The sequence below is a fragment of the Aphelocoma coerulescens genome, chromosome 3 (assembly GCF_041296385.1).
Source record: "Aphelocoma coerulescens isolate FSJ_1873_10779 chromosome 3, UR_Acoe_1.0, whole genome shotgun sequence".
NCBI classification, from domain to species: domain Eukaryota; kingdom Metazoa; phylum Chordata; class Aves; order Passeriformes; family Corvidae; genus Aphelocoma; species Aphelocoma coerulescens.
The window spans coordinates 123,256,545-123,274,302 of NC_091016.1; the positions used below are offsets into that span (position 1 = coordinate 123,256,545).

The 17,758-nt window shown below is 44.5% G+C and overlaps 1 protein-coding gene across 1 annotated transcript in view; it reads right to left on the reverse strand.

Annotated features, from left to right (window-relative positions):
- The window catches only part of MSRA (methionine sulfoxide reductase A), a 235,821-nt gene that overhangs the window by 66,902 nt on the left and 151,161 nt on the right, over positions 1–17,758 (reverse strand). Inside the window, exon 5 of the mRNA XM_069011850.1 lies at positions 15,911–16,017. Coding sequence (XP_068867951.1) covers positions 15,911–16,017 — 107 coding nt within the window. The remainder of the gene's footprint in view (positions 1–15,910; positions 16,018–17,758) is intronic.

The window sequence follows — 17,758 nt, forward strand, 5'->3', positions numbered from 1 at the left end:
GATTCAGTTGCCCAAATTCAGATTCGCTCTGATGTCCTTCCACTGACCCAGAAGCCTGCAGACCTTCTCCACATTCTTTCACCCTATACAGCCCCACACAAATGTCTGAAGAGTCACAAATCACACCAGGTGCTACATCAGGCAACCAAATTTTTCCTCTACCATCTCCTACAGAATTGCCAAGCCCTCAGACATTTGTCTTCAGGTTTTAGAAACTGGAACAGCTCGTCCAGGGTGGAACAGCCAGGCCAGAGCACAGGCACATACTGGGGTTTTGTAGAGAACAAAAGCTTTGGGGGTTTTACTTCAAGGCCCCACAAAGTCAACCCAAAGAGGGAAGATGGCAGGAGAAAGAAGAATGTGAACAGCAAGGGAAGAGGAAAGAAAAGCCAGTGGGAAGGTGAGGGCTATGATGGAGCTGCTGGAGTGAGTCCAGAAGAGGCCATGGAGATGCTCCAAAGGCTGGAGCTCCTCTGGAGCCAGGCTGGGAGAGCTGGGGGTGTTCACCTGGAGAAGAGAAGGCTCCAGGGAGATCTCAGAGCCCCTTCCAGTGCCTAAAGGGGCTCCAGGAGAGCTGGAGAGGGACTTGGGACAAGGGATGGAGGGACAGGACACAGGGAATGGCTTCCCCCCACCAGAGGGCAGGGATAGATGGGCTATTGGGAAGGAATTGTTCCCTGTGAGGGTGGGGAGGCCCTGGCCCAGGGTGCCCAGAGAAGCTGTGGCTGCCCCTGGATCCCTGGAAGTGTCCAAGACCGAGTTGGATGGGGTTTGGAGCAACCAGGGCTAGTGGAAGGTGTCCCTGCCCATGGCAGGGGGTGGAATGGGACGAGCTTTAAGGTCCCTTCCAATCTAAATCATTCCATGATTCTAAGGTAATTCTTAACAATAAAGACTTTACTGAAAGGGTAAAACTGGACTTTCTCCACTCCATGCATGATGCTACAAAACCACATTAGAAGTGAAACCTGTTGACCACAATATATTTTGTGCTTTTATGTTCAGAGATGGAATTATTTCATTTTTGTCTTTTCTACCATGGGCAAATTCCAAAAGGACAAGTTGAAATGGAAAAACACTCCATGGCTTTTTTTTTTTTTTTTTTTTTGCAGGCTGCATTTTTCCATTGACCCAGCAGCATTAATAAACATTGCAGAGCTTTCTGAGGGGAAGATTTCCCATCCCCTCTGTGCTCTACCTCATTACCTTTTCATTTTGTTTTGTTTGCTTCTTCCTGTCAGGATAAACACGAGGCACTGTCAGGCAAACAGCAGGTCGGGGGATGACATTTTTTAATGTTCACAGAACAACCTGACCTCCTGCTCACAGCCACTAAAAGGGAAATAAGGAAACCCCCTGTTTTAAGTCCTAAATGCTAATGAGGTTCTCTATTTGATTTGTTTCTCCTTACCAGCAACACTAATTTCAAATTGAACCACTGACTCAATTAGCAAAATGTTGAATTTGGTGAGACTTTGTATAATAAAATGTCCCAGTAACAAAAAGGAAGCCAGCAGTGGTTTGGTGCCAGTAACTAAATCCATTTTAATGGGCTATTTTAATTAAACAAATTAAATTAATGATGGCCTCTGCACAATGATGAATTACACTATTTAATAGATCATTGCGACGTGCTGATCCCCTTTTTAATATTATCTTCTAACATTCATCCATACCTAAACACATAAGTCATAAACTAAGCTCAAGAAAGAAAAACAAGTAACTGGTGCAAAAGAGCCAAATAATGGAAAAGGTGGGATGATCTTAGTTCCAAAAAATAGAATTTTCAGTTGAGGCTATGGCAATTATGCACCATTATGGGATAATGGAAACCAGGTGGAATCTACCGTGCCCCTCCATGATGTCCAGTGGGACATCAGGAGGAATTTCATCATGGAAAGGGTTGTTAAACATTGAAAGGGGCTGCCCAGGGAGCCATCCTGGAGGTGTCCAAGGAAGGCCTGGACGTGGCACTCAGGGCTCTGGGCTGGGTGACAAATTGGAGATCGGTCACAGGCTGGACTCGACGACCTAGAAGGTCTCTTCCACCCTCAATGATTCTGTGAGGGGGAGGACCCAGATAACTTTATCATCTTTTAAAGAGATCTAACTTTATTTTTTGGCTACATTTAGAAGGCACAGGTAGGATTTAAAGGTTAGAACTGATGATGTTGGAGGACTCTTCCCACCTAAATGATTCCGTGATTCTGCATGTGATCTACCCAATGTGGCACCTCAAGGGATTCAAGTCAGAGTTGAGTCAGTTTAGAGGCTGGGAAGCCTTTCTGCTCACAGGCAAAAAGGGGAACAAAATGGAAAAAAAGGTGTTTATAAGGACTGCTAATGATAAATAGAAATGAAATGTCCTTAAAGATGGCTGGGATTTCCAGGCAAATGGAAGAGGGTCCATACAACAGATGGGAACCCAAGCAAGACTGAGGGTAAAACAGGGAGACAAGCAGCACCTTAAAGTTGGGAGACAACCATAAATACTAAGGATTGTGGTAAAGGCTCTTCTTGTGCCATAGTCTTCCATAAAAAATCCAACTTGCCATATTTTTCCATAAAAAAATCCAATTTGGGCTATTTTAGAACAGCACCAGAGCTCCACAGACACCAAACTCCAACTGATTTTAGAGGATTCATCACATCATTGACAACTACTTAGGCTGAGGGGATCTGAGGTCTGGCTTGCTGATAAAGACTCCAGGAAAGATTATATAGGATGAAATGGGAATAAGCGACAACATGGAATGAAAAGAAAGATGCAAGGTGCAAACACAGCTGGATAATAGAATCGTACAAAGTACAGCAGGAATGCTGAAGATGTAAAATATTCTTCACATAAGAAAAAACACTTGGCCTTAGCATCCTGAAATTCCAAGGATTACAGGAAATGGAATAAAAACCATTTTTCAATGAAAAGAAATAAAAGAAGCATGGACCTGAAAAGGACTTGTTCATCTGTCATAAAGAGAGCTCTTCAGAGTTCTCTAAAGTACATCCAGCACTAAATTCCTCTCACTCAGGCAGGACCTGCCTCTCTGGAGATGTGTCAGAGCTCAGGATCATCCGTGTGCCCACACACCACACACGGGCATGGGAGGCACAGTCTTCAACCCTGACAACCTGTCCTCTCCCAGGTGTCCCTGCCCATAGCAGGGGTTGGAACGAGATGATCTTTAAGGTCCCTTCCAACCCAAACCATCCCATGATTCTGTGATTTGCCAAGTTCATTATGAATTTGTGGATCCCAGCTCCCACTGGCATTGTTTCCCATGAAAAAACTGCTCTATAATAGATCTATCTTTGCAATGGTGTGACATAATAACATTATGGAATCACAGAATCATTAGGGTTGGAAAAGCCCTTGGAGATCACTGAGTCCAACCATCACAGCACTGCCAAGGCCACCACTGACCCATGTCCCCAAATGCCACATCCACACGGCTTTGAAATCCCTCCAGGGATGGGGAATACCCTGGGCAGCTGTGTCAGGGCTGGACAACATTTCCATGAAGGAATTGTTGCCAAATCCTTATTCTGATTCCATTCTATAAAGAATGTTTAAACATGAAGAAGTGGGCTCTATATTTCAGTCAACTCCCTTTTAGCTGAAGTGAGCCAGTTCAGAATCCTGGTGTTTGTACCTGAGGGGATGCAGGAGTGAAGAAGCCCCAGACAATGTGGCAGGATGCTAAATCAGGCTTCTCAATCAATTCAGAGCCAGAACAAATCAAAGAACTGTGTTTAAAATAATTTGAAAAATAAAACAATCAACAGCTACAGGTGTAGATTGTGAACTGGCATTATCCTCCCTTGTTTAAAAAATGACATGGTAATTCTAATGACAAACTCTGTTATAAATAGACACTTAATTACAATATCTTAGGTCTGGCATCTGCATTTTCACCATCTTAAAGGCAGAAGCCAAGGAGAGTTCCCTGCAAACTGAAGATCTAAACAAGACAAAAAGAAACGTGAAGTTCAACCAAACCCAAAACCTGCTGCTCTTCACACCCTCCACTTCACTGCTGTCTTGCAGGCCCTTTTCACTGGACAAGAAAGGAAAGGACCCTGGAATGTCCTGGCAGCTGCTGGCCATGGGAGTGACCTACCCTTGGGACACCCTCTCCCAACACATCCCAGCCCTCTGGCCAAGGGAGATTGAACTTGCACCTGAATCCAGACACTTGGAGCATTTTTTTCCTCCTCTCCCTCCCAGTCCATGGGTCCAGTGGCTACAGCAGCTACCATAGAAACCAAAGTGCTGCTCTGCAGCACACGGAGCAGATGTCAGACACGGAGCAGCAGGAATGGGAATGTGGGGAGGGGGGTGGATACAGGAGGAGGAGGGAAAGCAGCATCACACGTTCAGAATGAAATGTTCCCACCAGAGGGAGTGAGTCATTCCTGAAGGAAAGTGCAAAGCTGCAGGATTTTTTCCCTGCCGCTCTCAATGCACATCACAAACACGGACATGCAAATCTCCATCCTTTGCTGGATGCAGGGGGAAAGGAACAGCAAAGGATGAGGAGCAGGTGGAGGTACTTAATGCCTTCTTTGCCTCAGTCTTTAACAGTCAGACCAGTTGTTCTTCAGACAGAAACACGGAGCAGAATGAATCCCATAATCCAAGGTGGTCGTCAACCTGCTACACCACTAAGACAAGCCCATGGGGTCGGATGGGATCCAGCCAAAGGTGCTGAGGGAGCTGCCAGAAGCACTCCCCCAGCCACCTTCCATTGTTTCTCAACATCCTGGCAAACCAGGGAGATTCCAATCCACTGGAAGGCAGCAAATGTGACACCCATCACATCAGTGGATACACAACCATCGTTTGTGGATGGTGATTCCATCACACAGGAAAAGAGGAAATGGCCTCAGGTTGTGCCAAGGAGGTTTAGATCGGATATTAGAAATAATTTTTTTCCCAAAAAAGTTGTCCAGCCCTGGCACAGCTGCCCAGGGCAGTGCTGGAGTCCCCATCCCTGGAGGGGTTTAAAAGCCGTGTGGATGTGGCATTTGGGGACATGGGTCAGTGGTGGCCTTGGCAGTGCTGGGGGAGCAGCTGGACTGGATGATCTCTGAGTGCTTTTCCAAACTAAACAATCCCATGATTCTGTGACTCTAAACAAACCTGCTTTTGCCTCTTGCACAGGTGCTTGACTCCCTTGTGCTTTGCTCTCTAATGAACACCGTGATTTTCTCACGATGTAAATTAATGCCTGACCTAAACCAAGTATCTGAGACAGAATTATGCTGTCATTTCCAAAATGCCCTTTAGAGCTTTTTCCCTCCCTCTCTTTCCAGGATAGTGCAGAAATATGACATTGTATGAAGCCAACATATATTAAACAGGGATTTTAAAAATCACTCATATTTTAAGTCTAGTCACTCATATTTTAAGACTAGCAAGCCATAATACATTATGATATGCTATACATTTGTAAATTGTTTGCTAATTCAAAATAAAAAATAGTAACAACCAGTCTGGAGCCGTGTTTGACTTCCTTTGATCTCTACTGTTCAAAATTATTCTCTTTGCCTCAAGGGCCTGGAGGGACAGGACACAGGGAATGGCTTCCCACTGCCAGAGGGCAGGGATGGATGGGATATTGGGAAGGAATTCCTGGCTGTGAGGGTGGGGAGGCCCTGGCACAGGTTGCCCAGAGAAGCTGTGGCTGTCCCTGGATCCCTGGAAGTGTCCAAGGCCAGGTTGGACAGGGCTTGGAGCAACCTGGAATAGTGGAAGGTGTCCCAACCCATGGCAGGGGGTGGGACTAAATGATCCCTAAGGTCCCTTCTAACCCAAGCTACTCTAGGATTCTACCACAAATAAATGGGATGGAACATTTGCCAAGCCCTCCTTCAGCTGGACTGTGGGATGAATTCACAATTCGACACAGCTACAACAGCAGAAAATGATAAAAACCTGATATCTGCTTCTCCAGCCTGCAAAAATTCCAATGCCAGCCCAACATCTACGAGTGTCACTCCCAAAACTCACTTGGGGAATGTTCATCTGGGTAATGCCCATCTCCTGCTTTCCCCAGCAAAATATGAAAATCACAGAATCCCCTTTTTGTCATAATTTACAAACCCCAGCAGGATAATTCTGCTGTATCTGATCCATGAAATGGGGCTCTAGAAATCACACAAATATGGACAAATAACTGAAATTATACAAAACCTGATGGTTTGCGTGGCACAAAGAGAAAGGGAAAGCTCCTCATTCCCTACCCTTGCAGAAGAGCTCGAGCCCACTAGAGGGCAATGAAAGAAATCAGGATTTCTCCAGCCCTGGAAAATCCCCTAATTTCGCAATGAAGGTTTTTCCTATAATAATATATCACGGGATAATGGGGAAATATATTTCCTAGGATTGTTGGCACATAAAAAAGCAGCCACTTACATATAACAGCAAGAAGAGCTGGATGAAAAATCACCACCCAGGATATAATTAGCTGATTGAGATAAAAATAAAAAATATTACAGAAAATAAAATGATGATGATGTTAAAAGTGCACATTTGTGTGTGGAGAAGGAGGAGGGATGCTACAAACCCTCACTGCTATTTTCCAACTCCTCCTTTTTTTTTCCAGAATTTTTCTTTGGGTGTTTCAATCTCCACCAAACTTCATGGTTTGGGCTGAAAGTTGTCATTGCTGGAAAAAACTGAGTTTTCTAAATTTCTAGGACAGACATTCAATTTCTAGGACAGTCATTTGTGATAAATACAACTGTATTTATTAAATATTTAATAAATATATATATAAATTTAAATATTGTGTTTCCCATATTAAAAAGGCCCTTTTAAGGAGCGCAAAAATCTTGAAGTTTGGGTGTCCTTCAGCATGAAGCACTGGCCAATAAACCCAAATTTGTCTAATTTTTCAGCTTTTTGAAGAAAATGTGTGTTTTACATAATCAGTAGAGGATTAATATTGAAAATTTTAGAAGAGGGAATGAGCACCAGTTTCCTGCAGCACCTCAAAAGGGACAAGTTAAGACAACACTGGTCCAATTTGTGTGTGGGTAAAAACAAAAAAACAAAAAAAAAAAAACCCAAAACAAACAAAACCACCATCCCCAAAAAAGAACAGACATTCAAATGATAAAGAATGTAATTAGTGCCAATCAATGTTTTTGTAGAAAACAGGTCAAATATAAACTCAGCATCTGTCTTTGATGCCATCGTAAGTTCAGCTGACACAGGAAAATTTGCAGATCCAACGCCGTGAGCATTCTGTGTTTGATTAAGTATTATATAATTGTTTTAATTAAAAAAAGAAGTGCAAAAATGGTATTGATGTAGGGAATGTAAACTGGATTAAGATGGACTTTCACCAGAATTGTTGTGAATTGCAGTAATCAAGGCTTAGAAATAATTTTAAAATTAGTGCTGGTACAACACTGGAAGGTCAGAGTTACTGCCCTGGACCACTGAGATCATTGGAATGGAGTTAAATCCCAAATCGCCTCCATTCCTCGCCTGAAAAAATCCAAAATTCCACCTTCACTCATTGTCTGGATACAGCTCTTCCTCCTGCCCTTCCCCACCACCTCACAAAGGTTCTTGATGTGTAAAAGAGTTTTCCTTCTGTGGACACCTTAAACACAACTCCTTTAACACTTGAAAAAGACCTGGTTTAATGGAGCCAACTAAAAATAATCAAAGCACAGGAGAAAGGAGCAGCCACAATGGAAATACATCAACCCCAAAAATCCATAGGAAGCTGCTTGCTCGGGGAAAGGTCAGGATTAAATACTGGATTTAATACTGGGGCTGGAAGCAGGGATTCACTGAAGGTGATTTCCCAGCCTTTGTGACTCTTCCTGCACATAAATCCATGCTCCTGCCATAGGAGGTATCTCAGGATGCTTTAGGCAGCAGGAAGAGGGAATATATTTTGTCCACCTTATGTTGGGTAGTTGGATTTACTTTCAGACCCAGTGAGTAAATGACACCTAATAAAAGTCAGCTAGAAAAAATACAAGTTTGTCTTTGCCTGCAAGGATTAAAAAAAAAAAAAAGAAGGAAGGTTTTTCAGAAACACAGGCCTGAGGAAAAAAAGTGGAAAATCTGAAGACTTGGAAAATGTGGAACTAGGAAGAAAAGGATGTGGGACAAGATCTCTTGGCTGTGAGGGTGGGGAGGCCCTGGCACAGGGTGCCCAGAGAAGCTGTGGCTGCCCCTGGATCCCTGGAAGTGTCCAAGGCCAGGCTGGACGGGGCTTGAAGCAACCTGGGATAGTGGAAGCTGTCCCTGACCATGGCAGGGGGTGGGAATGGGATGGGCTTTAAGGTCCCTTCCTACCCAAACCATTCAGGGATTCCATGATTCCATGACAAAACAAAAGGAAAGACCAGTCTACAAGAGATCTGTGGAAGTCAATAAAGGAGAAAAAAATCTTGATGAAAAAAAGATCACAAGATCAAAGCAGACATGACAGCATTGCTGGCTAAAGCATCCTCTGATTTTTCCTTCCAGGAAGTCTTGACTTGTTTTCCCCAAAGCTGAGAGGTCTCTTTGATGGAGTGGCACACCTCAAACAGAAAATAATACACACAATCCTATGACAGTTCTTTGGGCAACAAAAATACCATGAGGAACCAAACTCCTGGGCCAGAATTTTATCTCAATTGCATTACTGGAAATCCAAAGTAATTCCATGGATTCGAATGATGTTTCTCTGGATTTACAGTTTATGGATGATCTGTACTGGGTCCTGTGAGGGAATCTTGAGAGTTACTTAAGCAAATGGTAACATCAGCTGGAAAACAACTTCAGCAGGGGTGAATTGTCAATACAATTGGTTATCAACCATCTAGTTAACAAATCATGGGGACCTGAGTGTTAAAGTGGGCCCTCCTATGTCCATATTCAGAGGCCTGAGCAGGATATTTTACAAATGTTGAGTATCTGTCGTTTTCACATGAGAGCTTTGTGGAGCTCAGAACTTCCTGAAGTGTCATCAGGCTCAGACACATTTTTTGCTTTGTATTTCAGAGTTGGATAAACAATGGGAAAGTGTTCCATGAGTATTCATTTGAATCCTGGCTCAGGCACACTTCTGTCCCTGAGAAAACGAGGTTTGAGGAGTGTTCTTGGATCTCACAGCTCTGCACTAGGGATAAACAAACTGTTTGGAGAGCAGAAGTAATGCTCCCATGGCTCATTAAAAATGCACATGTCACTTTAAAAAGGCTTTTTCCTGATTTTTTAAATTTGTATGGAAACCTCAAACCAGGCCAATCTCTCTCCCCCTCTGAGTCCACATAGAGAGTTCCACTACAAACCTTATCCTTCACCTGGGCACGGACAGATCCAAAGGGCAGAGCAGAATTAAGACCCAGCATTTTCACACATAATGACACTGAACACATCTGGAGATGATTCCTCAGGTTTATTTCTTGGAAATTTTTGCTTAACTCAGTTTTAAGGGTTGTCTTTAACCAGCACCAGCTAATGACCATCATCTTCCTTTTACCTTGACCTTTTTCAGTTTTATCCTGTCCTCCCCATAACTAATCTCTCAGTTAAACTAAACTCCTTGAGAGCTTCCTGAAGAGAAGGAGTTCCATCCTGTTCCCTATAAATCCTGTGTACACTTAAACCACCATTATTAAAATCATTATCACATTTATGCACCTGACATTTAATGTGCTTCTGACACTTTCAGAGCACTGTAAAAGATGCATAATAATCAAGAACAAGAAACTCAAAAGCCTGGACTAGAAGCCCTTCAGAAGGATCCAGATGCCACTGAAATGTTCTCTCACTGTGAGAGAACATTTCCAGGCTGATGGGAAGGGATTTTACCTCTGTGTTGGCATCAGTGCACATTCTGCTACTTTTCCTTGGCACTGGGATGACACAGGACCCACGGGAGAGCTGTGCCCAGCTGGAGGCCAGGTCACACAGGGTAGGACCCCTCAAACAACAGCTCAGCCCTTTAAATCTTCATTTTCTGAAGCGACACAGAGATCTGCCCTGGAGACTGAGAATTCATCTGCCTAAGGACATGAAAATGGGATGTCTACACAAATCCAGCGTGTTTTTACATTAATGGCAAGCTGAAGAGGGCAAGCCACACAAAGCAGGAAATGTTTTATTTACAAGCCACTCTTGGAGTCAAATCCATTTGATATTTACATTAGTTTATTACAGGGCAATTTCTAGCATTAGTTTAAATGTCCAATATAAACTTCACATTCCCAGTGCAATAAAGCAAACGGCTCTTTTGGTGACCTCCATGACCTCCCAGATGAAAAAATGATTGCAAAATACAAAGTATGGTTTCATCCTGCTGTTCCTGGTTCTAATTCCAAATGCAGGATCAGCTGTATTTGCAACAGTCAAAGAGCCAGGACAAATGCCTGGCCTTTGTCAAGTGAAGACAATAAATGCAGAACTGAAAGCTATAAAAAAAAATAATCTTGCCTTTCTCAGCATTAATAAAAATAAGCACCATGTGCTGCATTCCTGGGGAACAGGGATAGTAGCAGGATGCACTCAACACAGGATGGTGACACTTCTCTGCCTCAGGGAATGCCCATCCCTGGAAGTGTCCAAGGCCAGGTTGGACGGGGCTTGGAGCAGCCTGGGATAGTGGAAGGTGTCCCTGACCATGGCAGGGGGTGGAATAAAATGGGCTTTAAGGAATCCACCACCTCCCTGGGAAGCCCCTTCCAACATCTAATCACCTTTTCCATGCAGAAATTCCTCCTGATGTCGAAACTAAACCTCCCCTGGCACAACTTGAGGCCGTTTCCTCTCATCCTGTCCCTGTTCCCTGGGAGCAGAGCCCAAAGCCCCCCCTGGCTGCCCCCTCCTGTCAGGGAGTTGTGCAGAGCCACAAGGTCCCCCCTGAGCCTCCTTTGCTCCAGGCTGAGCCCCTTTCCCAGCTCCCTCAGCCGCTCCTGCTGCTCCAGCCCCTTCCCCAGCTCTGTTCCCTTGCCTGGACATGCTCCAGCCTCTCAAGGTCTCTCTTGTCAGGAGGGTCCCAGAGCTGCCCCCAGCACTGGAGGTGCCCCAGCAGTGCCAGCACAGGGGATGGGCACTGCCCTTGTCCTGCTTGGTGACCCCAGAGCTGGCACAGCCCAGCTGCCACTGGCCCCTTGCCCACCTGGGCACACCTGGCTCATGTCCAGCCGCTGTCACCAGCACCCCCAGGGCCTTTTCCAGCCCCTCTGCCCCAGCCTGGAGCTGCAGGGGCTGTTGTCACCCAAGTGCAGAATCATTCCCCAGCACTCCCTGTGCCCAGCCATCACCAGTTCTAAACCCAGCACAGAGGGAACCTGCCCAGGCCATGGGCTGCTGGATTTTCCAGGAATAAGCCACGGGAGATGGTGTCAAAGGCTTTGCTGAAGTCCGGGTAGACACATCCACAAGTTCATCCTAAGTTCATGCCATTAATGCTTTTATCTTGCTGCCACTGTCATCAAGAAATGGATTAGGATTAGTTTTGAGAGATTTTCCTGCTGTGAGGTGCCCAAATTTTCTCGGAGTGACAAAGTCAAATTTTCTGCATTTACAGTAAGATGAGAAGAGTTCACAACTGCTCACACAAAACCTCCTCATCCGTAGCCAAATGCAGCTTTCTCCGAGAGGGATGAACACACAAAGGGTATCTCTGCAGCACAGAGAAGTGATTACAAACCAGAGAATGGCTCAGCTTATCAGATCAGCTATGCTTGTCTCCACAAGAGCCACCACCATCAATCAGGAATCAAGTTGTTGCCATTCACAGCAGAGTGAAGCAGAGATAATTTGACACATAAAGCTCTGAATTAGACATAATTTGAAGAGGAGTAAGCAGGTGTTATTTTTTTATTGACTATTGTATTGCTTTAATAAAAACAATCTCATTTTAAAAGAGCTATTTAACTTCTCCCAGACAAAAATCACATGAAAAACCATCTCCCAGGCAAAGCCTGCTCCGAATTCACACAGCACGTCAGATAAAAACACAGATGAAGGTTGTGAATTCCCGCCTCCAGGCATTCCTTCATGGAATTAACCACTCAGAACTGCCGATTCCAGAGGTCTGTAAACAGCCCTTCCTCCAGCTTTGACAAATACAATCCAGACCACTTCACCTCCACTTCCAAAGCTCATTGCTTTTGGAATGCTTCTGGAAACTCCAGCTTTTCCATCTCTTTTCCCTAAGAGCTTTGTATTCAGTTCTTATTTTTGCACCTGAGGGTTCTTCCCAGTGTCTGCTAAAGTGCTGAACTGCAGGGATTGCTGCACCTTCTGCTGGCCAGTGCTAATTCATTGCCTCCCTTATTCCATGGAACGCGTCCATCCAAAATCTCTGCTCTGGAGCCAGGCTGGGAGAGCTGGGGGTGTTCACCTGGAGAAGAGAAGGATCCAGGGAGACCTCAGAGCCTCTTCCAGAGCCTAAAGGGGCTCCAGGAGAGCTGGAGAGGAACCTGGGACAAGGGATGGAGGGACAGGACACAGGGAATGGCTTCCCACTGCCAGAGGGCAGGGATGGATGGGATATTGGGAAGGAATTCCTGGCTGTGAGGGTGAGGAGGCCCTGGCCCAGGGTGCCCAGAGAAGCTGTGGCTGCCCCTGGATCCCTGGAAGTGTCCAAGGCCAGGTTGGACAGGGCTTGGAGTAGCCTGGGACAGTGGAAGGTGTCTCTGTCCATGGCAGGGGGTGGAATGGGATGATCTTTAGGGCACCTTCCAACTCAAACTGTTCTGTGATTCCATGGAGGGGAGGCACTCAGTGTATTCTTGGAGCCTTAAAAGCTAGTGCTAGCGCTTGAAAAAAACAACTGATTCTGAAAAAAAATAAATATAAACTTCTTCCCCCCTTGATTTCACTCTTTGGATTACAATTGCCTTGATAATTCATTTGAAAACCAAACCCAGACGAGCAACTGTCTTGAAAATTGAGTAACCTCAGGTTCACCTGTATTAAAAAACCTCAGCTTCAGTCAAAACTGCTGGAACAGCTCATTCACAGTGATTTCACCAAGGCCTGGCCCTCATTTGATGTTTCTCTGATTACACTTCCATTGTGTCACCCTTTAGCAGCAGCTCTATTGTGTTACAGTCTGTCACCAGTAGCTGACTCTGGCTCCTGCACTCAGCTCCCTCAGCAGCTCCAGCCCCACAGCTCGATGTGAACTTAGTGCTCTACTGCCCCTTCTCAGCTCTCAAAGCAGCTGCAGGAATCAGCAACAAGTTCCTCAAGTTGCAATAGATGTGACCTTGCAGGATACCTGCGCTCGGGGCACATCGAGGGTCTCACTCACAGCCTGGTAATAAATCTGATTATTGTCACTTAAAATGGAAGCCCAGCATCACCGAGGTTGGAAAAGCTCTCTGAGATCATCCAGTCCAACCATCCCCCAGCACTGCCAAGGCCATCACTGATCCATGTTCCCCAGTGCCACATCCACACGGCTTTGAAATCCCTCCCGGGATGGGGAATCCAGCACTGCCCTGGGAAACCCATTCCAATGCCTGATCACCCTTTTCATGAAGGAATTTTTCCCAATATCCACCCTGACCCTCCCCTGGCACAGCCTGAGGCCGTTTCCTCTCATCCTGTCCCTGTTCCCTGGGAGCAGAGCCCGACCCCCCTGGCTGCCCCCTCCTGTCAGGGAGTTGTGCAGAGCCACAAGGTCCCCCCTGAGCCTCCTTTTCTCCAGGCTGAGCCCCTTTCCCAGCTCCCTCAGCCACTCGTGGGGCTCCAGCCCCTTCCCCAGCTCTGTTCCCTTCCCTGGACACCAGGAGCCAGTTGGGAAAAAACCCAAACCTCATCTAGCAAACCCATCATTTTCTGGTTGAAGGCCATTTTTAAGGCTCTTCCAGGCCCTCAGCTCAAAACACATCTAAGAGCACATGCACAATTATTCAGTGAACAAAAAATAAATGACATTTTGGGGGGTTTTCCTTCTTTTGCAGTGCCAAACAACTCTGGAGTCACCCATGCACACTGCAGTTATTGTAATATTTGTTAGTCCTTCCTCCCTTGCTGCAGGCGCCACTACTTATCACGGAAAAATTGTGCCATTCCCACATTTTTATCCATGATTATCTGGCATGTGTCACTGCCAGAAAAGCTTGATATTTATTTTAAATTGCTGCCATAATAAGGAAAGTGGCTGTATTACATTTACATTAAAATAATGGAATGCACAGCATTTAATATGAAAAGGGATTCCTGAACAAATTGTTTGCTCAGTGTGTTTCCCACACAACCATTCCACTGCTCCTGCAATACCCCAGTAGATAATATTGGAGATATTGTTGTTAATAATACATGGGAAACACACATCCCTAAGGAATTTCAGTGCATATTTGCTGGGTTTCCTTAGCTGGCAACACCGTCCCTTCCTTCCCCACTTCAGTGCAAAAACAAACTCTACATGTGCTCACTTACAGTTGTGCCTAATTATACAAATGTACTAATTACACACACTTTTCAAAGTAGGTAAATTTTAAATGGTGCCATTAAGGAAATCTATTTGATGATGGAAATTTCTGTAATATCATATTGCAATCTCACACATGGCAATTTTGCTTTCATGTCAGTATTTATTTAATGACAAATAACGGCAGAGGATAATAGAGTTGGGAAAGCAAATTAAAGCTGTAAGATTTGCAGGGTGATGTTGGTCAGCAGATGCTAAAAGAAAGGAATAAAAGGAATTTGGAAAAGCAGTGGATCTAAGGTAAATAATGAGTAAAAAGAAGTTTTGAATGATAAATATCTTCCAAAACCACCAGATAAACACCTGCAAGACTGACTTATCCCCATCAGAAAAAATTTAAGTCACTGAGAACTTCATTTACACGCACAGGTATCAGATCTGGAAATCACTTACCTGCAGTTCTGAGCACCTCTTTGCACTCAAAATAATTCCAACTGCACACAGCCACCAGTCCTAGGAGCTCACCCAGAGCTCAACCCAGTCATACCCACATTGGTGAAAACCAAACTGCTGCCTTTCAGGACCTTTTGGCTGATGTAAAAAGAGTTTTTTACTTTTAGCACCAAATATACACCAAAACTCCTGGTTCTTTAACATAACACCACTGAGGTCATTGTATCATTAAATAATTAAACATATGAACACTGACATTATTTTAGCAGTACTTAAGTTTACTGCCCTGATGTCCCAGGTGAGTGGGGTTTTTCATATAAATGATAATAATTTCTATTTTTCTGCTGCAGAATCTGGATTTTGCATTGACAGGTGCACTGGGCAGCAACCACAGTGCAACAACACTGCAGGATACTAATCCCTCTGCCTTTAGTTAAATAATAACATGGCAATGAAGGGACAGAATCCATCTTCTCTGGAAAATAGGGAAAAATTCTGTGTATGGAAAGGGAATTGGTTGAGCTTCTCTCACACAAACCCTTGTGTCACAACAAATACTCTCAGTAAGTCACAGGCTGTCACATCTCATCCAAGACATTTGTGGAATGGCTTGATAGAAGCACCTCATAAGCAGCAGGTGGGTGATCCTGAGTTATCAAGCTCAATTATTGATCAGGAATGTACAGGAACTCTTGGATCTGGGATTTTGAGGACACCCTTCAGGGTTTGGGGTCCAGAGAAGCTTGAATAGCTTTAAGATCACAGACTTCTGTTCTGGTAAACCCACATTAAATAAAAAATCTGTAGAAGAGACTCAAAATATCTCTACAAAGGGAACTGTTTTTCTTTCTGCATGGTTATAAAATGACTCACACAAAAAGCAAATTCCTAAAAGCTGGAATTTAAAGCAACTATGAGCAAGTTGGGCATTGGACTGAGGAGCTGCAACAGCAGCATGGGGAGTGCCCAGCACAAGGAGTGATCTTGTGTTAACTGGTGACATCTTTCACCTCGTGCTCACAGGTGAAGCCATTCCACCCCCTGCCCAGTGTTACCTTTTGATATTCTTCCTTGGATCTCAGGGCAGCTTCCATCTGCTCCTCGGAGAAGGTGTAGATGGCCGAGCGATACTGAGTGCCGACATCGTTCCCCTGCCGCATCCCTGGGGGGAGAGAACACAGTGGGATCAGCCTCCCTCCCTCCCTGGGTGCTGGCAGAAGTTCAGTACACCCACATTTCACACAATCCCAGGATGGGCTGGGTTGGGAGAGACCTTAAAGCTCATCTCATTCCAACCCCCTGCCATGGGACACCTCCCACGAAATTCAGGATGTTCCACACAGTTGGATTAGCACAGGCTCTTCCATGCACACTCAGCAGGTATTTTTAGGAAATCCAGGTATTTTCTTTGGTTAAAGAGTCCTGAAGGGATTCAATGCTGGTATCTCCACTTAAATGTCATGAAAATGAAATATGAGCATTTTACAGTTTTGTTCCATCACACAGTAGTCAAATACGGATGTCAAATCTTAAATAATTAAGCTGCAGTCTCTGTAATCAAGGCACTCTTAAAAAAACTGATTTTGAACCATGCAAATGGTTACAAAAAAATGTTGATTTCACCAAGTACTTATAATTTTTCCAAATACCTTTGGAAAAAAATTGTTTTTGTAACAGGCTGCCCAGAGAGGTTGTGGACTCCCCACCCCTGGAGGTATTCAAGGCCAGGGTGCATGGGCAATTTCGGCACCAGGATTTTGTGATATTTCTGCTGATACATGTAACCCCTTCAAAAGACTTGCATGAAGTTGTTCATGTACACATTTGAAATATATGAGATGGATTCTACCTACGAAACTACAAAACACTGGGCCAAAGCAGAGAGATGACAACTGTCCCCTCAGGTGACCAGCCCAGCTCTGGTCTGGCACTGCAATCCTGGGAAGCCACTGCTGCCTCTCATTCCCATTCCCATTCCCAGCTTTGCTGTGGATCATTTCATAAAGTCAAACAACAGCCTCGGAGCAGCTTCAGCATCAAGAATTATCTGGACACGCACTTCTGCAGCTGCATTGGCAGCTTTGTTGTCCCCGCTTTTCCCACCTTGTTCCCAATTTTGCATTCAGGAACACAACTTTTTGCTTTGCTGGAATAAAATGTGTTAATTTTGAGTTTGTCTGGTGGTACGGATGAACTTGGGGGAGTGAAAAAGCTGGAGTTTCTTAAACAGAGTCCTCCCAAACAGCTGCAATCCAAGACAAATTGGAAATCATCAGGATTTGTCTCGTGGCTGCCATCAGGCTGAAGAAGACACTCTGAGGATTCCCATCAACTCTCAGGATTGTGGAGATGAAATGGAAAAGGAAATGGATGTCCTGATACCCCCTGGCCAAGGTCAGAGGGTGGAAAAAGAGCCTGTGGTACTGGGGGGAAAAGATGCCATCAACTCACTACTCCTCATTAAATCATGGATTTATCCCTCTTGGACTCACCAAGGCAACAAAAAAATGATTTAAAGGATAGCACAATAAACAAACAAAAACTGCCTGAAATATTTATGAACAACAATACACAGAAGCATCTTAAAATATGTATTAGGATGAAAACTCCATTCAATGACCAACAGTTAATGAAAGAATCTGATTCCAAAACATTTTATGGAGTTTTCTGATAATTTGGGTTATTTTTTAGCTGTTAAAATGTATTGTTACAACAAAAACAACAAAAATGTTCTTGATCAGTACTTAATAGTGTCGAGTGCCACCAGAGGATATTTTGCTCATCCCTTTGGAAGCTCTTCCAGGGTGGAAAGGAGCTCTGGTAAAACCAGTTTGGCATAAAATGAGGACAGGCCAGGAAAGCTTTGGTTTTGCCAAGATATGTTAATGCTGATGGATGTTTGA